The sequence below is a fragment of the Carcharhinus amblyrhynchos genome, chromosome 5 (genome assembly GCF_965287045.1).
Source record: "Carcharhinus amblyrhynchos chromosome 5, sCarAmb.v2.hapA, whole genome shotgun sequence".
NCBI lineage: Eukaryota > Metazoa > Chordata > Chondrichthyes > Carcharhiniformes > Carcharhinidae > Carcharhinus > Carcharhinus amblyrhynchos.
Genome location: NC_137328.1, coordinates 1,651,306 through 1,675,392, shown reverse-complemented (window position 1 = coordinate 1,675,392; position 24,087 = coordinate 1,651,306). Strand labels below are relative to the sequence as shown.

The 24,087-nt window shown below is 39.7% G+C and overlaps 1 protein-coding gene across 3 annotated transcripts in view; it reads left to right on the top strand.

Annotated features, from left to right (window-relative positions):
• Positions 1-24,087, top strand: part of ccdc171 (coiled-coil domain containing 171) — a 218,560-nt gene that overhangs the window by 124,572 nt on the left and 69,901 nt on the right. For 2 of the 3 annotated variants that reach the window (XM_080188307.1, XM_080188306.1), the window contains exons 18-20: positions 8,040-8,266; positions 9,272-9,460; positions 11,386-11,577. In XM_080188307.1, coding sequence (XP_080044433.1) covers positions 8,040-8,266; positions 9,272-9,460; positions 11,386-11,577 — 608 coding nt within the window. Of the gene's footprint in view, positions 1-8,039; positions 8,267-9,271; positions 9,461-11,385; positions 11,578-22,622; positions 22,709-24,087 lie in introns of those variants that run through there. The other variant, XM_080188308.1, reaches the window with a different exon arrangement.

Here is a 24,087-nt window from a genome sequence, read left to right as displayed (position 1 = left end):
GGTAAACCTGGTGTTGTCAGACTTCTTACTGGCTCAGAGCCAGAGATGCAAGTCAGTATGGACAAATTTTCCACAGCTTGTGATAACTTTGGACTCACATTAACATTAAAAAGACCGAAGTCATGCACCAGCCTGCTCCTCATGCACTGTACAAGAACCCATAATCACAATCAAAGAACAGAAACTACAGGCAGTGGACCAGTTCACTTATCTTGGCAGCACCCTTTCCCAAGCAATGACTATTGATACAGAAGTTAACTGCAGAATAGCAAAGGCAAGTTCTGCTTTTGGTAGAATGCACTCCACTGTATGGGAACGTCGAGGAATCAGCCCAGCAACAAAACTGAAGGTCTACAGCACCATGGTACTCACTACCCTCCTGTATGCCTGTGAAGTGTGGACTGTGTATCGAAGGCATGCAAGACAGCTCAATCATTTCCACATGACTTGTCCTTGCAGAATATTACGCATCAGATGGCAAGACAAAGTACAGATACTGAAGTTCTCTGTAGAGCAAGTCTACCATCAGTCCACACACTGCTGATGAGAGCGCAGACGCGGTGGGCAGGTCATGTCATCCATATGTCAGACAAGCGAATACCCAAGCAGCTCCTTTTTGGGGAACTCTCTGCTGGAAAATGCTCGCATCGAGGGCAGAAGAAATGTTACAAAGACACACTCAAGGCCTCTTGAAGTTGCTTGACATAGAAACGACCACCTGGGAAATGCTGGCACAAAACCGCCCTATCTGGCACTGCCTCATCCACAAGGGCTGTCAAGCTTACGAAGCAAGGTGCATTGCTGAAGCACAACTTAAGCGTGAGCTGTGCAAGTCCAGAGCCACCAGCGCAACAACTACAGTGTCTACACAAGTCTGTCCAATATGTGCCAGGACATTCCGTGCCCAAATTGGCCTGATCAGTCATCTTTGGACACATTGCATCCAAATGTAAAATGACTCAAAATGACTAATGGTGTTGAAGTCCTCATTGATGACGATGGATGAACAACAACAATCAAGGAACAATCTATCTCTGTTTTAACCAAGGTAAACAAGTAAGAAATCTCACAACACCAGGTTGAAGTCCAACAGGTTTCTTTGTAGCAAACGCCACTAGCTTTTGGAACTGGCTGTTCCTTCATCAGGTGGGTGGAAGGAACAGCCAGTTCTGAAAGCTGTGGCGTCTGTTACAAATAAACCTGTTGGACTTTAACCTGGTGTTGTGAGACTTCTTACTGTATTTACCCCAGTCCAACGCCGTCATCTCCACATCCTAATCGAGGTGGTCCAGCCTTGACACTTGATTGCTCCCATGATCCCGAAACTCTGCTTTTGGGGATATCATAGAATCTCTACAGTGCAGAAGGAGACCATTCAGCCCATTGAACCTGCACTGACCCCAATCCCACCCAGGTTCTATCCCTGTAAGCCCATGTATTTACCCTTGCTAATCTGCCAGACATTAAGGAGCAATTTAACATGGCCAATCCACCTAATCAGCTTGTCTTTGGACTATGGATGGAAACCAGAGCACCCGAAGGAGACCCAGGCAGATATGGGGAGAATGTGCAAACTCCACACAGACAGTGACCCGAGGCCAGAATTGAACCCTGGTCCCTGATGCTGTGAGGCAGCAGTGCTAACCACTGTGCCACCATGATGGCCTGACTCCATCCCTTCACCACCATGCATGCATGCACATGTAACTCGCTATACCTGGGTCTTTTTTTCTGCACTGTGTGTAATGGCATATTAACCTTGCTGAATTTGACAAAACCAGCTCATTTTATTGGTAGCATATATCCCTGCCTCATTTTCCTCAACACACAGTACGATGAATGAAAAGAAAGCAGGAAATTTGTAGAATAGCAGCTCATAAATGTCACTTTCTGAAACTCTTAGTGTTTCTTCTAGTTGTGTGGACCAGCAGGCATGCAAAGATCCCAGGATAGAGTCTGAGCTAATCCCTTGATGAACACATTGCTTTGTTTGGAAAGGTTCGACAAAGGAGGTTAGCAAACTGTGATGTAGAAAGGAAATCCTCATGTGGAGGTGCTCGTGAATAAGCAGGGAGCGAGACAGTGAGCAGAGGAAGTGCTACTTCTCATGTTGATAGGTTATGGAAATGGATTCTCATGCCAATACTGAATAAGACAACAGAAGCTATGAAATCTCCTCCTATGAGCCCTGTGTATACAATCTTTAAAAATTATGTAGTATTTACATAGATCCTTTTGCAGAGAAATGAGCCTTTCTACTCACCTGGTTTATGCCAGTGTTTATGTTCCACATGAGCTACCTCCAACCTTAGCTCTTCTATTCCCATCAGCCTCATTCTTACCTGAATCTGGGGCTCCAATTACACATGGCTGTAACTCCTTGCTTGGAGAGACAAGGGGATTGCTTGGAAAGGATCTAGGTGTTGGGCTTCATCTTCCTTTGTGGAGAGAAGAAGTAGTGATTCCAAAGAGCACAGCAGCACAGGATGAAACCTGTCCACCAGGCTGATGCACAGCTAATGTGATGCAGTTGGCTCACTGTGAGAACTGAAGTGGCATACAGTGGGCAGGCAAAGTGTATGAGCCAAACTCTGGAAGTTGCAAAAGGCGAGATATGTCCGGGCATCTGACGTCCCCATTGTAGAATACCAAGCTGCCACCAGATTTAATTCTACTGTGGAATTTGCACTGAGGAACAGTAGCATGAGTAAAGCAATACAATCTGCATTGTTGCCATGTAGGTGCACAGATGGAAATAAATATTAATTGTACATATATATAAAGAGATGGTTGATGAGTAAAAATGGTTGCATTGTTATTTGCAATGTAGTGATAAGATTTATATCCTCAGGAATGTTTTAGTGTCCGAGCAGTGAGGTGATGCAATCAGATTTGGCAGAACATGTTGCTCATCAGGCAACTTTACTGAGAAAATAACCATTGGATCATTCATCTGGGGCACATTTGCAGAGTTGTGTAAAAGTCTTGTCAACAGTGATTGATGTAACAGTCTCCCTGGCTGCAGGTTTCCTTCAAACATTTCTTCTTCCTGTAGCAGGTTGGCAGGAAAGTAGTTTGCAGCTGGCAATGGGCTGTATTCTGTATCTTTGCAGGTTGCTGTTTATTATCAGCCAGATCCAGTGCTGCCAATGGGAACCCTTCCTCTTCCAAGGTTCCTAGAAGAAGATCCTCTTGTACCTACTACACTTGTCCACTACACAAATAGTACTGTCTATATCTTTCCACTTTCTATCAGAAAACCACTTCACAAACAATATTCAACTATAATTTTATTCCCAAAACATACTGTGCATCCCTGCTATTTTTTGTCTTTATACAGAGACCTGTTTGCAAGGCAAATTTTCACACACTACTACTGTTTTTGAAACTCTTCAGTCTATATAGCAAAACACCAGAAGATTGATTGGGGGCTTTAACTCTTTCTACATGACAGAAAACAGGCAGGTAAAAGCAAGTGGTTCTGTTTGCTGCTCTGTTCCTACCCCGCAACAAGTTTAATCCAGTTATTTTCAACAGCTGCTGAGGGGTCCAACTAAGCGAAGGAAGAACTTCAATAGTATATGCTGTCAGAATCAACACAGGACCCCAGTGACACTTCAGTAGTGTACTGAGTGTTTCCTCAGAAGGAACTCTTCAAATGCAGGCAAAAACATATAACAAAACTTATTCCAACTTATAAATCAAAGACAGCAAATGTGGGGCCTCCCCGTGGGCCAATCCAAGCTTACCACAATTCCTAACCGGTTCTTATTTATAGTGAGTCAGCTGGTCACTGACCATCACATCATTCTATAATTGGTTCCATGGTTTACTGGGTCAGCTGACCCATATAGCTTATTACTATTGGTTACATTACATCCAATACAAATTTGTACCAGTTACATTCTAACACAGAGTAGAAGCAGAGGCCCTATCATATTAAAGACAATAGGAGCAGGGGTGCCAAAGAAATTCTGGGCCTCAGATGGCCTATATTTCCCTCATCCCTTCTGAATCCTTCCTGACTGCAGTTAACTTGGTTATTGTACAAATGAACCTGCACCTTATTCCTGATGATCACTTTTTATAAAATATATATATTCTTGGATTTGGGAATAGCTGCTGAGGGTTGCCTAACTTTAGTTGCCCTGAGGTGACATTTTAATACAATATAATGGCTAGCTAAGGCACCAGAGGGGCAAGTGAGAGCCAAGCACATGAAGGCCAGTTTGGGCTAGGATGATAGGTTTTCTTTGCTAAAGGTTGTTATCAAGCAGTTGGGTTTTTCCAGCAATCTGATTATTTCATGGTCACTTTTTTTATCTCACTGATGCTAGCTCTTTTTCTTTTAAAACTGAATTCAAATTTTCAACATACCATGGTGAGATTTGAAATCATGCACCATTTCTTTGACCTAAAACAGAAAGGACAGCAGCAAATGGAAACATCACTGCCAACAAGTTCCCCTCCAAAACACCCATTGTCCTGTCTTGGAGCGATGCAGCTGATCCTTCATGTCAAAGTCAAAATTCTGGGACACCCTCCCCAAGTGCACTCTGCGACTATTCTCCTCATATGGGCTGCAGCAAGAAGACCAGTTCATCACCACCTTCTCCCCCATATTTAGGGATGGGCAATAAATACCAGGCTTGCCAGGGATACCATATTTATGAATGAAAAAATATTCTGATGTTGCCTATGTCTGTTTTACCATGAGTTTTGAATACAAACACCACAATATTTAAAGTGTGCTACTATTGCGTTGGTACCCATTGAATCCTTCATAATGACTGTTAGTGCCTCATAAATCTTCAGCATGCTGAGATAAATACCAACAGTAGCCGTGGATTCATTTGTTGTGAATCTCTTGCAACCTGTATAGAACTTCCATAACATTTTATGCAATGCAGGGTTTAAAAATAAATGACTAGCCTGAAACATTTATAGCTTCTCTGAAACCCTTGCATAAAGAATCCATAATTTAAATTGACAAAGGTATTGTGAATCGGAGCGCACACTAACTATGGGAATGCAATTCGCAAGAACAGAAATAAACTATACATTGGAAAGAATACAGATATGCCTTGCTGAGTACATTTCAGCAATTCAAATTGTCTCTAAAGGAATCAGCACACATCCTTTCGTATCTTATTTATTGTTTACTGTGGTGGTTATCTGTAGCTTTAGGGGATGGTTCACTTCAAGTTCTACATGTTTTAAGTGCCATGAAATGCAATATAATATTACTTGCATATATCATTGGAACCTGTTCAATAAAGAGAAGCAATATTACCATAAAGGAACTTTGCTGAGGACCTATAATAAATGCCACTTAATGTTTACCCCTTCTCTCTTACTCCCTCTCTCTCTTCTCCTCCTGTTCCTAAAACCAGCATAAATATATCCCGTTCCAGTAAAATTCCAGAGCAGACAAAATGTGACTAGAGGCAGAGAATGCATGCATTCTAATGATCAATTTAAGGTATCATGGGCCACATGATTTCAAGTCCTCTTAAGTTGCGTTAATGATTGTGCAAGAATGCATATCTAAATCATCAAATTATCTCCTAGTGTTTTAGAACTTAATTGTTCAGACTTGAAAATATGACTGACTGGGACTGAAGTACTGAAATCTGAAACATGTTAAGCAATGATATTTCAGCAAAATCAATTTACACACCACTATGTACTTTTTTTCTGGGATGATATCAGCAACATTTTTTTGTGTTTGGATATAGAAATATACAAAACATTTTCATCTATATTCTACTATATTTTTGATTCTGTGATTGGAAGAGTTGAAAGATCTGTTGAATTGTTGTCGAGTTTAGAAAATAAGTACGTATGGCTGGGTTTTGACAGCTGTTTCAAGTATATCTTTTTCCATTGTAATGTAATAGTTCAATTAAATTGAACATGACCTTTATTATACAGCTTGGCCCCAACTATTGCATTGAAAGTGAAGTACAATGCCAAAATATATTGTTGGAATTTGGAAATTCTATTCCAGTGCAATTTTGTTTCCAGGCAAAACAAACTGACAATGCCATTTCAGTGTTGGCTTACGAGAAACAAAAATTCAGTTCCCAGTTCCAACTGTATTACAATCATTGACCATTAGGTGGGAGCTAGTGTATCACAAATACCTGGGTTGCTTGACTTTGATACTGTACAGTGCTGGAAATCTTTTTTGGATAAGGGCATTGGTACATTTAATATAAATCATTTTGTGCTTTCTATACGCTTGCAGCTAATGATCAGGAAGTGCAAGAATATTTACTTTCCTAAAATCCTGATCAAACTCTCTTTTTTTCATGGAATATGAGCACTAAAAATCAAGGTGACTTGAGCACCATGCAATTCGGTGTCTTGAAGATCTAACCAGTGCATTGTGAAAAGCTGTCATATATTATGTTTTTAAAAATGAAAACTATTTACGTTTTTGGACAAGTCAGCCTGTCCTCCATCACCAGAGTCAATTTGATATCCACTGCTCAGCTTATTGCTGGTTCAGGATTGGCTTTTCCCTGCTTTTGGAGCAATCTGGAAGCATTGATTTCTGATCCTGTTAGTAAAACATTGTGCAGTTTCCGCAAATAGTTACAGAAACAGAACAAGCGTAACTTCTTGCTATTACAGATGAATTTATTTCAATCACATTCTATTTTTTAAAACTAACTAGAAATGTTTGCATTGGTAACAGGTGGCAACAGTGGCACAGTTATTTCACTGCTGTCTCATAGTGCCAGGTATCCGGAGTTCATTCCAGCCAGAGATGACTGTGTCATGTTTGCACGTTTTCCCCATGTCTGCATGGGTTTCCTCGGGTACTCCAGTCTCCTCCCAAAGTCCAAAGATGTATGAGTTAGGTTAATAGGCCATGCTAAATTTGCCCTTGGCGTCAGGGTAAATATGTTAGGTTACGGGGACAGGACTTGGGTGAGATTGTTGTCGGTGCAGCCTTGATGGGCCGAATGGCCTCCTTCTGCGCTGTAGGGATTCTGATTTATTCCTTCATAGGATGTGGGCATCACTGGCAAGGCCAGCATTTGTTGCCCATCCCTAATTGCCCTTGAGAAGATGGTTGTGAGCTGCCTTCTTGAATCGCTGCAATCCATGGTGTAAATGCACCCATAGTGCTGTTCGGGAGGGAGTTCCACAATTTTGACCTCATGATAGTGAAGGAATAACGATATAGTTTGAATAATTTTATTATTGAAAGAATACACATTTACTAACCAAAATAATTTTCGTTATCCAATTTAGTTTGTAATCTTGCTGTCACAGTCACTGCAAGAAACAATCACACCTTGCTTTATCAACCTTATAATAGTGAATACTGTAATTAGTAAACTTGATGAGTTTACTGCTTTAATTACTTGCTTTTGGCAAATAGTCTGGTGTTCATTTCAAGCCTCATATGTTGCGAGGCAGTCTTACTCTCATATGATCATCCTATGCACTGTGTTTCACAACCTGCCTTTTTTCATCAGTGCTATGGAATGTGTATAAATCTTAATTTAATTATGTTTGTAGTTTAGTGTATGGATAGCAACAGATGGATTAGGATTTTCTGTGGAATGCAGATCTGAAAAAGGGGGAAAAGACGTTACCTAAACCTTGAAGCCATTTGGAAATCTAGGGTAAATGGGACACACTAACAAGTGATAATTTCATTTATCTACACAAAACACATTTATTAATTATAAACCTGACAAAACTAGCAGTGAGTAGAACATGTTTGTTGTACTGAGGCCATAAAACCATCATATGAGAAGGATAATTACCAAACTCCATTGGGGAAATAAGTAATTGTGCTAGTAGTAAAATTTTAATTGCCTTAGAATAAAAAGGTAAATTACAGCTTAACTCCAGACGTAAATATCATGATTTCAGGAATTGTGAGATCTAGTAGAGTTATAGTTTTCATGTAAAATAAATTATTTTTTTCGATAATTAGTTGAAGAGAATATCTAAATAAGTTTGGTTGAATAAAATAAATTACTCCACAGGGTAATTTTTTTCATTTCTTTATTTAGAACCAAAGCACCTTCTTTCAATCCGTTCAGTGGAAAATGCAGCTAAGGGTTCCTTTACAAAACTCATGGACAGACTAAGTGTGGACATGGAAAATGTTCCACGCTGGTGTAATAGACAATTCGGATATGGGCATCAAAAGTCATTGGTACAAATACTGGCTGGTGGACTGTGCACTGACAACACCAAGGCAAGGAAGGAAGGACTACAGGTTACCATGCCTATAAAGGTAATGCTAATAATTCACAGTTGGTGAATCCATTTACCAAATTGATCATTTCTACTAATTTTGTTAAAGCTGAAGTATGCCAACAGATGGATTCTTTGCTAAAATAATGCACAGGCATCAACATTTTAAATGCTTACATCAGTCCTATTGCCTCATTTCAAATTACCTGACAAATTTTGTTCTTAGGATGCTGGAATTTAATGAGAAATTGTGCTTGTTCTGCAAACAAAATGTTGGAATCAGTTTGTCCCATGCTTTTATTCATTCACGGACATTCCTATAAAGAAGGAGGCATATTAGCTGGTTGTGTATGTGCCAATGCTCACTCCTCCATGTGAGCTATTTATTTTAACCCCATTTTCCTGTAATTGAATCTTAGAAATGTTGAATTTAAAACAAACTATGTATTAACAGCATATGTTTTGGCTCCAAATTATATGTAGATTTGCACCGCAAAGTGAAAGAACTCAATCTCAATGCAGTGTAACAGATTTTAATCCCAAGTATAATAAATCCAAGGTTTGCTTTAAACAGTCTTGTAAGATAATCTTTTTGTAGCAGTAAATGTTTTCAATACTCTATACCACTTTTGATTGTGGGGTCACACCAATTTTACTCTTCAGTAACAACCCTAAACTACACACACAACCCTTCCTCTGTAACATCCGTCTCATTTCTTACAAAATAATTTTTTTTATTGTGTGAATGTCAGTGAAAAACTAAAATGATTATCGGTCAGGATTGAAAGCAAGTTTATCAATAATAAAAATGTTCAGTTTATAGGAACCTCAATTTAACTGGTAAGCAGGCACTACTTCTTAATAAATTTCGGTATCCTAAAAACTCAACTACAATTGATAAGGTGGCTGTAATTTATTTCAGTTGTACAGGACTAACACAGTTCAGCCCACTTTTGTGTGTTTCCAGATTTTGTTTTATATTGTTATAATTATTTAAACCAATTTAGTGAAATGTCTGAGTTTTTAATGCTTTGTTCTTTACCAGCATTGTGTGGAAATTTTGAAGAAACAGATCCTTGAGTTTACTCAGAGGCTGCACGCAGCAGAAGTCGAACGTCGCTCATTGCGTATGGAGCTTACGCAACTTAAAAACTACATGAGTGAACTGAAAATAGAAAGTGGGAAATCTCAGACCCTTGAACAGCAGCTGAGTGACCTCAAGCAGAATATGAAGGTGAACAGTTCTTCACTTTGTGTGTTATTGGGCTGTTTGAAATCTCAAGGTTAAATAGGAACTATCTTATTTCTGGGCAGTTCTCCAGCTTTCCAGCATTGCACTCCCTTAAAATTGTTTGTGTTATATAAAAGTCTCTTTTCCATGGCATTGACATCTTTGTGCCACTTGTGCTGACTCAGTCATTAGTACAAACAGTTTGTTTTAATGGAAAAGTTTAAAGTCACAAAAAATATAGATCGGGTAAAATGTTAATAGTTAACAGAATTATTTCATTAGAATGTATCCTGAATGACACAAGTTTATTGGCTTTACACACTGCTCTGATTTTTAAGTTTTATAAAGAGATTTTAGACGTCTGTTAAATAGTAGACACAAGCTAATTTTAGTGTCACTTAGTAAAGTTTAAAAGGTTACTACAGGAAGTCATTGAAGTAGTTATGCAAATCTGTATGTTAAAATTGTGCACAGTATCTTGGAAAACAGTACATTTATTTCTGAAATAAGGATAGCATTTGGTCCATCGTAATAATCCATTTGGTATGTTTTCTTCTGATTTACTAACCATAAAAATTATGATACTGTGAATGTGACAGTACCAAATCATGCATCCATTGATACTCATTTCCTCTGTTTTGCTGGTTTGTGAATAGAATAGATCTTCAGGTTTGAAGATTCCATTTCAGGAGGGTTCAAAAATAGTCAGAGACAGCATTTAGTGAATAAGTTTTTTGATAACTAACAGATCACTGGAGGGTCACTTTCCTGTGTTTTTTTTTAAGAATCAGCCAGCTATGTAGCTACTTTTATTAAATTTCTAGATTGTTGAAATGGAATTCAAATTCTCAAATTGCCATGGTTGGATTTGATTTTTGCTTCCTACATTAGATGTCATGTAAAATTACCACTAAACTACTGTACCAATTGTTGATATAATTTGATAACTTTATGGAATATTTGGTCTTGTTTAAGGATATTATCTTCACTTGCATCTTGCACAATCTATATTTTGAGAATATTTAAGGATAAATTGGATTCTGTCCTTGGTACTGTACTGATCCACAAATAAACCACAGTGATCATACCAGAAAATGTCATTGCCTGATGATGATGATTATTGTATCAATCATGTATGTTCTGGGCCAAGAAGGGGCATCATGGTGGCAAAGTGGTTAGCACTGCTGCCTCATAGCACCAGGGACCCATATTCGATTCCAGCCTTTGGGTGACTGCGTGGAGTTTGCACATTCTCCCTCTGTCTGCGTGGCTTTCCTCTGTGTGCTCCGGTTTCTTCCCTCACTCCAAAGATGTACATGTTAGGTGGATTGGCAATGGCAAATTGCCCCTTAGTGTCCAAAAATGTGTAGGTTTGTGGATTGGCCATGGGAAATGTGTAGGGTTATAGGGATAGGATGGAGGGGAGGTCCTGGGTGAAATACTCTTTCGGAGAATCAGTGCAGACTCGATTCTCTGATTCTGTGAACGTCGCAGGTTCATTCTCTGTTTTCGGGAGTTGGCTGAGATCACTGTAAGGGTGTTATAGTTGGTTTCTGCATTCCTGGCTTAGGGTGGAGGTGCTCTTGATCACTTTCTTATGGCCCTGGTGGGAAATGTATGCCTGTGGATACCTGGAATGAGTTGGCTCTGAATCACCACCACCTTCTCACCCATCCTTGGCTCCCCCTCCCACCCTCCCCACCACTAGATTTGTTAACATTCTCTGTTCAGGATGGCAATGATTAATTAATAAAAACTCAATAACAGCAAATTAATCAGAATTTTTAGAAACTCCATCAATAATGAAGAACAGTCGGTTTAAAATCAGTCATAGTTTATTAGTGGTAGCCATTTGTCACACAATCCAAATAGTCTTTGAAGAAAGATTAAATGAGTTGGTGCCTAATTCCATAAATTTGTGCTTGTAGACCCAGAAAATGATTCCATTTGAGAGGTTTGGGAGTATTTGTGAAGAGCTGAATAACGCTTTGCTGAGAGAGCAACAGGCCCAGCTGCTGTTAAATGAACAGGCGCAGCAGATGCAGGAATTAGGATTGCAACTGGAGTTACATTCCCATGAAGAAGCAGAAAAGGACCAGACCCTATCTGAGGCGGTAAAGGTAAGCAGTTAACCACTTTCACAGAGCCATCTTGTCTTCACTTTAACTTTCTTGTTGATTGCTGCCTTTAATAGAGTCCACTGTAGATGTGTGGCGTACCTGTTCCATTATAAATGCAGAGGTGTCCGCATTACTCAGCCAATTGCTTTTTCTATACAGAGCTTTGCAGTGAAGAAGTGCAAAATATGCTAATTTCACTCTTTAAAAAAAGACACAATTAGACTGCTTCAGGAAGAAGTTAGCATTCTGTTATCATATGGTCTAGAATATTGAAAATGAAAACTAATTTATGAAAAATTGTGGAATCTGCAGGTATATAATCTTCAGGAGCAAAAAAACTCTGAAAAAGCTAAATGATGTGTGAGCTCGTCCATGTTGTGCAAACGTTGAGAGCCAGGGAGAAAGCAAGGTGGGGAAGAGTAGGTGATGAATTTAAACAGAAGTGAGAAAGGAGTGGTGAGAGGGGTTGGGACTTGTGCAGCTGGTGTATGTGAGAAGAGAATGGTGCGACCGTATGGTTTGCAGAGAGGAAAGAAAAAGGTAAGTACGCTTGAAATGTGAGAGAGGTGTTGCAATCTGCTCTGGTGATTGTAAGCTGAAAGATGGAGAGAAGAGAATTACTGAAAATGGGGGCAAGGAAGTGTTGAGATGGGTGTTATGAGAGATCATCAGCTCTTGCTCAAAAACTGCATCCCTTGAAGACTGTTCATGTTGATATATGTATCTTTTGTGTTGTCAGAATTGATCTCTCAGATAATTAAGCCACAGCGTAGGGCATTTAAGGAGAAGGACAATGTAAATATATCTGCCTCAACCTCATTGAGACCTGTACTTCCTTCCCTGCTCCTGAGGATATTGAACCTGACAGCACTGAATACAGGTACTGAAGGTGATGCTGCCAGCACTGAATCTTCCACCACCCTTTAGACAAACATCATTTCAACTTTGCAGTTTCAGGAAACAGTGTCTTCTTCTGCCTTTATCTCTTTTTTCACTAAGAACTCCCGTAGGACATCAGACAATCAGTCCTTTGACTTATTTTAGCAGGCACTATGGCCTAGTGTTCTGGACTTAAAAATCCAATTTGGGAATGCAGTCTCGCTGTAAGAGCTACATCCCTCCTCTAAATTGTGAGCGTGGGCCTACTGTTGAAAATATTATTGGGGGCTGCTTCTTGGTGACTTATTTTGTGCTCCAAGTTACTTTTTTGGAGGAGGCGGGGTGCTGCTAACTCCTCAGTGCCCCAGAATCAGTGCCGATGTAGCCACAGGGACTACGGAGCACCAAGGTGCTGTTCAGAATGCCCACCTTGGTGCTCTGAGACTTGCATACACATATATGAATTAGAATTAGGAGTAGGCCATTCAGTCCTGTGAGCCTACTCTGCTATTCGTTAAGATCGTGGCTGATTTGACTCCACATTCCCGCTCGGCCCCGAAAACCTTTCACCCCCTTTATGAAAAGATTTCCAAGGATCCCCTACTATTTGAGAGAAAAACATCCTCCTCGTCACAGTTCTCAATGGGTGACCCATTATTTTCAAATAGTGGCCTGCTAGAATTGGATTTTTCATCAGGAAGCATCCTCAGCACGTCGACCCTGTCAAGACTAGTTATGATAAAGCAGTAAGGCTCTCTCGCCCTCACACCCAACACGCACTGCATGCCCCATCTATGCCAAACCCCTCTCACCCTCCATGCCAATGTATGCCCTTTCACCCACCCCGAAGCCTCTAGGCAAACCTGGTGGCATACCTAACCATGATCCCCTCACTCATTCCCATGGTCCTTTATAACACATTTGCTAACTTATGTCAAAGTCATGCCAAACTATGCCCCTACACCTTCCATACCAACCTACCCATTATGCACCAGGTGCAGAACTCTGGAGCCATGCTGAGGTGAAATGATGTTCTATTACAGCCTTTGCTGGAATAAACAAAACCACTAATTGATAAAAGCCAATTCAAAACATTTAAAGCCCTTATGAAAATAAGTATTTGTATTCATAGCCCCACTTTATAATTACTTGAAACTGTCAGTCAAACTAAACTTGCAGGCATCCCACTGTGATATTAATAGGATGTGGAAGCAGTCAAGCAGTACAAACCCTATCATGATTATATCAACAAAAAGCAGTTGAAATAGCGAGCACCATTTTTTTTCCAAATGAGACGACTTTTTTATTTCAAAATTTAAAGATTGGGGATTTAAATGATTTGACAGCTTGACAGTTCAACATAACTCTTCCACCTTCTTGCACATTAGCGTCTACTCGTAATCCCAGAAGAATGTAATCCAAAGAATGTATGTTTGGGCCATCCCCTCAAATTTGTAAATCCCTCACGTCTGTTTTCAGGAATCTCAGGCCGCTTCACTTTTGAATATGCCATTGCCCCTGTTAACTGTGGATCTGTAAAACATGCCCAATCGCCTCCCCCATCCCCAGCTAAAGTAGTAGATGCTGGATATGAAAGCTAGACTTCTGTACTCAGGGTGCTGGCACCTTTTTGGCTAAGGCAGTATATCCTCTGAATTTGAGCTATTTTGTTTTAGTTAAGAGAAGAAACTGTTTAATTCACTTAATGTTTCCCTCTCGTGTCGTATTTTCAGACCACTTTTCCTGCAAAATGCAATCAAAAGATTGGGATTTGTAAATATTTTGCTTTTCTTAATTAATTAACGAGTTATGCTTTTTCATCTGTTGTGCTTAATGCTGCTTTAGTTTCTGCCTGTATACCACTGCTTTACAAAGCTTATGTTGGTTACATGCAGTATCTGCTTAAGAAGACTTTTTGAAAGTTGATAGGGATGAAGAAGCAGGACATCCTCCAGAACACTGTGAAATGCAAAGATAGTCTTTTGAAGAAGAGCTACATAGATTTGTTTCCTCTGGAGATGATCTTGAGATTTAACAGTGCGCTGTGGGATATCCTCTTTGATTTTGCAGCAGCCAGCATTGTCATGTCACTGTTTTCTCAGGGTGCACGTCCTGATAATCTTTCATATGTCGGACAGCATTTTTACAAACTCTAATCTACATGTTACTGAATAATGTTGATATTTCAGGAGCATAATTTGAGAAATGTAAAATGTGTTTTTACAAATTCCCTCCTCTACTCCTCTCATCTTTCATCTCCTCTCACTCTCCATTAACCATCTATCCTCACCTTTTTTTGCTCTCTTTCCATTTAAGCCTCTTCTCTTTCCCTACTGTCGCACTTTTCTCCCTCTTCTTCAGCCCCAATATTCTCCTGCACAACCCCCCCCTCTGTGCGCCTGGCCCCTCAGACCTCTTACACACCCCTCATTGCACGCACTTCCCCCTCCTCACCCTCCTCCAGCCCACTCCTCCTGAGGATGTTGACTCACACTCTGCTATGATTTTGCCAAGCTGCATCTTCCATTTTTTCAGCAAAGTGTCTGTTGTTAATATGTGCACTCAGACAGCGATTATCTGGCGTCCATTCAGCAATTGATGGCACATTTAAGCTCAAATTTGTCCTCAATTGGCAGTTGCAAACCTGCATTTTCCAGGCGGGGCTGCTGGATGGTGAACAAAAGAAACCTTGTCTGATTTCTCTCTCTACCCTGGGACTAGAAGGCCAGCTGTGGTGCCCAGCTACTGCCTGCCTAATATTGATTAACTCAGCAAGATGTTCCTTGTCTGTCTGATTCAGTGGCATATCATTCATTGCATTTAGCCAATAATGCTGAAGCATGCACCCATAGGCTTTGTCAATCACTTTAATCACTAGAAAATAAATTTATTTAACCCAAAACAGTATAATAAAACCCGAGACACTGCCAGGGATAATTTCAATGTTCTGAAATGCATGTAGTACTGAATCAGAACACTTCTACTAGTTTACAAGGCTTGCTATACTTTAGATAATTCTGAGTGACAGTCCAGGAAAAGATTCTGAATTTACAGTTGTATTTTAAAAGTGCAGGCACTTAATTTTATCGCTTACCATTCGAATGCTCAGCCTTCGCAACAAGTTGATGTGCAAGATGTCTGAAGATAGAATCTCTTGATCTCTTGTAAATCTAGCAGAATATCGGCAGCCCTGGGGAAATGCATAAAAGGCTATTTACACCTAATGTGGTAGAGTTTCTGCTTTGGGCATGATCAGAAATCTGATCGCTCAAAATTGCACTACTTTCTCCGATTGAAAATTTTTGCTCAAGTTTCTGCTCCAAGGCAAAAATGAACATTTTTAATTAGAATGTCTACTCATTCACCTGTGAATAACCTCATTTTAAATAGCTGAAAGTAACCACAGCTTTTTTAAATTTAATCATTTATTAATTTTGTTATCGTGCGTTCATCAGTTTGTTAGCATATTAAATATTTTTTTTTACTCATTGAGAAGTTTTTATAAAGTGCCTGTGTACCGAAAAGAAAATAAATGCTAGATTTTAAGAGGCTCTTTGCTGGCTTGCAAAGGGGCATAATTAGTGGAAATTTGCCATGGTGATTAATTCAGCGTAGGCAGGGCCAGCTTTGTGGGCAGGGCTGTTTTCCAGCATATTTTTAAAACCAGGGCAAAAGATCATAGAAACTCAATTTGCGCTGGATGTAATTTACACATTGACATTTTTTAACACTGATTTGGCTCAAATTATGTGCATTGTGAAGCCAGCATATCCTAGCGGGAACTCCAGGAAAAATAGCTCCTCATAATCCTCCAACTCTTTGCACAACAGCTATTGATCAGTACTTTCAAATGTATGAAACATACCCAGAATCATCCACCACTTTTCCAACAGACCAATAATTGTTAAAGCCAGCAGTTTGCAAACAAGCATTTACATTTCTCATGAAACTGTGCACCAGTTAATTATGAAAGGCAGCTCGTGTACAGCATCACTGACGCAAGAAAACTTATTGCACTGCCTTGCTAGCAGCACATTTATATTGTTCTTGTTGAAATCTGGTTTGTGCACAAGAGATGTTAAACCATCAGTAAAAATGCATTATAAAAGCAGCAGGAGTTAGCATGCTAGTTTCTGCACACACAGAATCCTATCACGCAGAAGGAGGCCATTTGGCCAATCGAGTCTGCACCGACCACAATCCTACCCAGGCCCTATTGGCATAACTCCATGCATTTACCCTAGCTAGTCCCCCTGGCACTCAGGGGCAATTTAGCATGGTTGATCCGCCTAACTTGCACATCTTTGGACTGTGGGAGGAAAATGGAGCACCTGGAGGAAACCCACGCAGACACTAGGAGAACGTGCAGACACCGCACAGACCGCCAACCAAGCCGAGAATCAAATCCGAGTCCCTGGCGCTGAGGGGCAGTAGTGCTAACCACTTGTGCCCAAAAGGAATAAACAGAAACAAGAAGCACACCCTCCAACTTAGCATTAGCCAAACCAGGAGAAATGCATTAATTATACTACAGTATAAGAACATAAGAAATAGGAGCAGGAGTAGGCCATCTAGCCCTTCGAGCCTGCCCCGCCATTCAATAAGATCATGGCTGACCTGAAGTGGATCAGTTCCACTTACCCGCCAGCTCCCCATAACCCTTAATTCTTTTGCCTACCAAAAACCTGTCTACCCGTGACTTAAATATATTTAGTGAGGCAGCCTCCAACGGGCAGAGAATTCCAGAGATTCACGACCCTTTGAGTGAAGAAGTACGGCATAGAATCATAGCCAATCAGCCCATCATGCCGTCATCAACAACAATTCCACCCAAGACCTATCCCCATAACCTCACATATTTACCCTGGTAATCTGCCTGACCCTAAGTGGCAAATTATCATGGCCAATCGACCTAACCTGCACATCTTTGCAATGTGGGAGGAAGCTGGAGCACTAGGAGGAAACCCAAGCAGACACGGGGAGAATGTGCAAACTCCACACAGATAGTCACCCAAGGCTGGAGTTGAACCCAGATCTGTGGCACTGCGAGGCAGCAGTGCTAACCACTGTGCCGCCCTGTAACATTCTAACCCCACATCAGAAGCTTGGTTGAGACTGCATAAAACTTAGACTCATGGTCATTGAGGTTTACAGCATGGAAACAGACTCTTCAGCCCAACTTGTCCATGCTGCCTTTTTTTTAAAACCCCTAAACTAATCCCAATTGCCCACATTTAGCCCATATCCCTCTATACTCATCGCACCCATGTAACTATCTAAATGCTTTTCGAAAGTTAAATTGTACCCACCTCTACTACTACCTCTGGCAGTTTGTTCCAGACACTCATCACCCTCCATGTGAAAAAATTGTCTCTCTGGATACTTTTGTATCTCTTCCCTCATAAAAATACATGCTATTATGAGCATGATTCCAACCTGGGTACTGGAGATGGAAGAACATTTACTGCAGAAAATAATGTTGTACTATCAAGAAGAACAATGTGATAGAATCCTGTGTAATCCAGTCTTAACATAGAACATAGAACACTACAGCACAAACAGGCCCTTCGGCCCACGAGTTGCGCCGATCACATCAACACCTATCTATAACCCCCAATCCCATAAAACCCCATATACTCATCCAGAAGTCTTTTAAAAGACCCCAGCGAGTTCGCCTCCACCACCACTGACGGCAGCCGATTCCATTCACTCACCACCCTCTGAGTGAAAAACTTACCCCTAACATCACTTCTGTACTTTCCTCCCCGCACCTTAAACCTGTGTCCTCTCGTAGCGACCATTTCAACCCGGGGAAATAGCCTCTGAGAATCCACCCTATCTATTCCTCTCAACATTTTATAAACCTCTATCAGGTCGCCTCTCAACCTACGTCTCTCCAGGGAAAAGAGACCCAGTTCCCTCAACCTAACTTCATAAGGCATGCCTCCCAGTCCAGGCAACATCCTTGTAAATCTCCTCTGTACCCTTTCAATAGCTTCTACGTCTTTCCTATAGTGAGGCGACCAGAACTGCGCACAGTACTTCTGAACCTAAACTTCCTATGTTGGTTAAATACACTTTGAAAAAATTGTAACTTTCACCCTGTCTCATTACTTAATGCTATACTTCTGTAATCAAGTCATACGTGTAGGAAGCTACAGTATCTAATGTGCCTTAGGGCTGCTTATGTCAGTTTAGAAAGTGATGTAATAAGGTTGAAACAAAACAAACCTGAACTCACTAATGTTCAGCCTGATTTAAAAGTAGATAAGTCACCTATTTAGACAGACCTATGTGTGTTTTGATAAATCTACAGCAACATGATTAACATTAGTCTGTCTTTGCATGGAAAAAATGCTTTGAAACATTACTGAAATTATGGTTCAGATGATCACAGTTTTCAAAGTTAATACTAAATTACGTGAATAATATGTGGAATTTTACATATCTATTTATGAACAAAATTTTCCTTTTTCTAATTGGGCCTGTTACGATGGGAAGCATTCTCTGCTGTGGTTGTAGTACTGTAAATAAGGCAAAATTGTAACACCCTCAACTTACATGATTAGCTTATATAATTTTTTTATGATTCTTGGTGCAGCAATTGTGTTCTCTTGGATTAAGCTGTGATATTCCAATACTGTGTGCAGTTCAGATAAGTGTAGCTATATTGACCTCTCTCAGACACACAATTACCAGGCAGTACGTTTTTAGTTTAATTTCATCAGGGTTTAATTAGTATACAAATAAAACTTTCCTTATCTTTTTCTCCACCTAATTGGCCTGTCTTTGCTAATGTGTGAAATGTGTGAAAGTGGGCTGTAATTAGGATGACCGTGTTCACCTTTTCCTTTCTAACTTACAATTGCCTGAAGGTCTCAGAACCTTAAAACAGTGCTTTGGATTATTGCTTTGCAATCACTCTGGCTATCCCACAGGCTTTATCATGAGCAGAAGGGCTTTGGGTGCTGCAGTTTCCCACTGTAAGGCAGGATCTTCATCCCTTTGCCCACTAAATGTTTATTGATTATCTCACTGTTCCACGCTCAGCTTCCAACAACTTAATATCAGGTGACAGTCGAGAGAGTTCTCTGAGTAATTAGAGTTGAGCATTGGGGGAACAATTAGGAGCAGAGTTATTAAACTTGATTTATCCTGTTCTCCCCTGCACTGCTTACTGGATATCAAGCCATCACATACTCGAGAAGGACCATGAACTCACGCTTGTTAGAAATTAGTGGGTATCCAACAACTTACTATTATTTTTGTATTACACGAAGGTAGGCAGCAACTTCCAGTTACAAGGTTAAAAATTTCAGAATCGTTAAGTTTGTCAAGGGGTTTAATTAGGCCAGTGTAAAGCATATGATGTGGCTTAGTGTGTAGAGGAAGTCTTTAAATGTTGCTGTCAGTTTTGCACAGGCATGTTATCAGTCACTATGAAAAGTTTTAGTGCTCAATAATAACAGTCAGGGGGGAAGAAACTTTGTATGATTAATGAACATGTTATGCAAATGTTACAAATTTGCCATATGAAAGATTTCTAAATGACTTTATCCATTTTGGGAAGATGAGTTTAGTGCTTCACAATGCAATGCTAATAATCTAATCTTTTTTTTAATTCTCCATTTAAATTTGAGTTCTTCCCACTGTCCAGAAGAAGAATAATCTGACTTGGAGATTCTGTTTATTGTTGAATTATTTCTAGACTCTTGAGTCCTGAAATTAACACTGATGCCAGCTGTGCTTCTAGTGTATTGGTTCAAATGTCATTTCAGGTGTTCAGATAACATAAAAGGATGGCAAATTTTTGCAATGCTACATCTTCATAAGCAAAAGTCCACAAAAGAGCAAACTATGTGACGTTTTCTGTGTAACAAAACCAGCTTCAGCATGAATCCAGGATATCTGTCTGGCCTGAGGGGCATTAGTGTGTACCTGTAGTGGCCTGAAGTAATAAGGTCATGATTTGTTAAGCACATGGCTATAAGTTATCCACCAAGCAGTGCCACCATTTTAATCTTGCTGGTATGGCCTCAATGCGTGCAGAGCCTACAGAATTGCTTTAGGTGTTCATTACTCACATTTTTTGGAATTCAAGTGCAACTTGCTACCCTGGGAATCCTATTTTACAGATAACCTGGACTATATACTTCAGCAAAATCAGAATGCTCTCTTATCCAGATCCTCCTGGCTTCAGAGATAAAAAAAAATACCACAGAACCAAGAAGCTGGTTCCCCTGACTGTAGATTGAAACTGAATTGGCTGTGTTACGCAGACAAGCTGCAAGAATTCCTAACATGGGACTAATGTCACACTAATACACCAGAGAGTGCTCTTATGCAGATGGGGAATTGTGACATACATTGTTGGACGAAATTAAAAGAGCTTTATTTTGCACATTGCTGCGATTCAGACAGGAGTGTTTTTAAAAGCGATTTTTTTTTTAGCCCTCAGATATTTCATTTTAAGGTATAAAGAATCCAGCAATATAAAACTGAAAAATTAACTGGAATGATTTCTTCATTTAAAAATGTTGAAGCTTAGATACTTGAAAAGCAAATAACAATTTATCAATGGAACGGTGCAATTCGTACTTAAAAACAAACTTTAATCTGTGATGCAAAATTGTTAGTGATTGGCATCTTGTTGGGTGTATATTTTACCTGTATTTGTGCTCATTTTAAGTTGCTATCCTTTATAAAAATATGATTGACTGTTCACCATTTGTAGGAGGCAATCCAAAAGTGCACTACAGGTTATCAGATCAAGATATTTAATAAACGAAAGCAGATATTAGAATGCAATATCTTTCACTTTAGTGAGAAAAGACTGAACTAAAGGGTCAATATCTGACTATCCATAGCACTTGTAATAAAACAGATGAATTGTCAGCCCAAATAGAAATTAATGTGTGTGATCTAATAGCTTCATAGCGGCATGGCTGCAGGGTGACGAAGGCTAGGACCTGAATATTCAAAAGTAAGTGATTTTTCAGAAGAATAAGGTGGGTAGGGTAGCTCTGTCAATTAAGGATGATAATACAATAGTGAGAGATGGCCTTGGTTCTAAAGATCAAGATGTAGAATCAATTTGGGTAGGGATAAGAAATATCTGTTAGTTAGTAGGGCAGTTACTATGGAGAAGTATGCAGGAAGAAATAATGGTGGCTAGAAAGAAAGATATGGCAAAAACCGTGGGAGGTTTTAGTCCACACATACATTGGACAAATCAGATTGACAAAGGTTGGCTGGAGGATGAGTTAATTGTGTTTTTGGCACCAATTTGTGGCTATTTTGGACTTGGTAATGTACGATGAATATTAAGTTAATGACTTATGGTAAAGGAGCCTCGAGGTATCCAGGTATAACCATGATTGAATTTTGCATTCAGCTTGAAGGTGAGAAATGTGGGTCTAAGAGTAGTGTCTTAAACTTAAATAAAAGCAATTTACAGAAGTATGAGGGCAAAGTGAACTGGGGAAATTGGTAAAAAGAAACAATGGCAGATGTTTAAGGAAATCCAGCAATTTAAAACTGAAAAATTAACTGAAATGATTTCTTCATTTAAAAATAACTCTTAGCAAAAATGTATTCCACTGAGAAAGAAGAACTCTAAGAAAAGAATGCACTATGTGTAACAAAGGAAGATAGTGCCAAATACTGCAAAGATTAGTGGTAAATCAGATTTGATTGGACACATTTTAGAAATTGGCAAAGAATGTCTATATAATTATTTCAAAGGGACAAATAAGGGAAAGCTAGCTAGGAATATAAGAAAACATAATAGTTCCTGAAAGAATTTAAAAAGGAAAAGACTAAAGTAGCATTGGCACTTAAGAGGGTGAAATTGAAGAATTGATAACTTGAAACAAGGAAATGGTGGAAGCATTGAACAGATATTTTGCATCAGCCTACACTGCAGAAGTCACAAAAGAAAACCTGAAAATCAAGAGGTAAAAGGCTGGGAGGAATTTAAAACAATTAGGGAAAAGATACTGGGAAAACTATGAGAACTAAAGGAAAGATCTGCTCTGTGTTTACTGCTCCCAACGTGGTATGCACTACATTGGGGACATTAAATGCAGTCTGAGTGACTGCTTTGTGGAACACCTTCGCTCAGTTCACAAGCATGACTCCAATCTTCTTGTTGCTTGCCATTTCAGCTCAGCATCTTGCTCTCATGCCCACATATCAGTCCTTGGCCTGCAGCATTGCTCCAGTGAAGACCAATGCAAACTGAAGAAGCAGCATCTCATCTTCCAGTTAGACACATTACAGCCCTCAGACTCAAAATTGAGTTAAGCAACTTTAGACCTTTCTCCTGTGTCTTTGCTATACACTAGGCCTTCTTATTTTTTCTAAGGAGTTGGAAGATAAGAGTAAGAAATTAAAGTTTCAGCCTTCAACAGTTTTTTTTTAAATATAGTTTATCTTCTGTATTACGCAGTGCTATTCTTTGAATGATTTCTAACTCTTAATTGGAGACTGCCTTGACAAGTTTCCAAAGGAATGAGAGGAAATGTTAAGATGAACTTGGAAGATCATACTTAAGACGTTTTTGTTTGTGATCACACAATGAGTAGCTTTGGAATTTTTCAAAGAGGGAAATTACTCATCTATTTGTTTTAAAGTAAATTTATAGTCTGAGTATTCATTGGCCAAGTATTCCTTGCTTCCCTTCCCCGGATGTATTTGAAACTTAGCAGAGACATAATATTTTGAATAAATGACATTTCTGAAACTGATTATAGTCATAGAGGTTTTCAGCATGGAAACAGGCCCTTTGGCCCAACTTGTCCATGCTGTCCTTTTTTTAAACGCCTAAGCTAATCCCAATTGCCTGCATTTGACCCATATCCCTCTATACCCATCTTACCCATGTAACTGTCTAAATGCTTTATAAAAGACAAAATTTTACCAACCTCTACCTCTGGCAGCTTGTTCCAGACACTCACTACCCTCTGTGAAAAAAATGCCCCTCTGGACACTTTTGTATCTCTCCACTCTCATCTTAAATCTATGCCCTCTAGTTTTAAACTCCTCTACCTTTGGGAAAAGATATTGACTATCTAGCTGATCTATGCCCCTCATTATTTTATAGACCTCTATAAGATTACCCCTCAGCCTTTCATGCTGCACAGAAAAAAGTCCCAGTCTATCCAGCCTCTCCTTATAACTCAAACCATCAATCTCTGTAGATCCTAGTAAATCTTTTCTGCACTCTTTCTAGTTTAATAATATTCTTTCTATAACAGGGTGACCAGAACTATACGCAGTACTCCAAGTGTGGCCTTACCAATGTCGTGTACAAATTTAATAAGACATCCCAACTCCTGTATTCAACGTTTTGACCTTCTTCACCCTCTGTCCACCTGTGACTCCACTTTGAAGGAGCTATGAACATGTACCCCTAGATCTCTTTGTTTTGTAACTGTCCCCAATGGTCTACCATTAACTGAGTAAGTACTGCCCTGGTTCAGTCTATCAAAATGCAAACCTTGCATTTATCTAAATTATACTCCATCTGCCTTTCGTCAGCCCACTGGCCCAATTATCAAGATCCCACTGCAATCAGAGATAACTTTCTTCACTATCCACTACACCACCAATCGTGGTGTCATCTGCAAA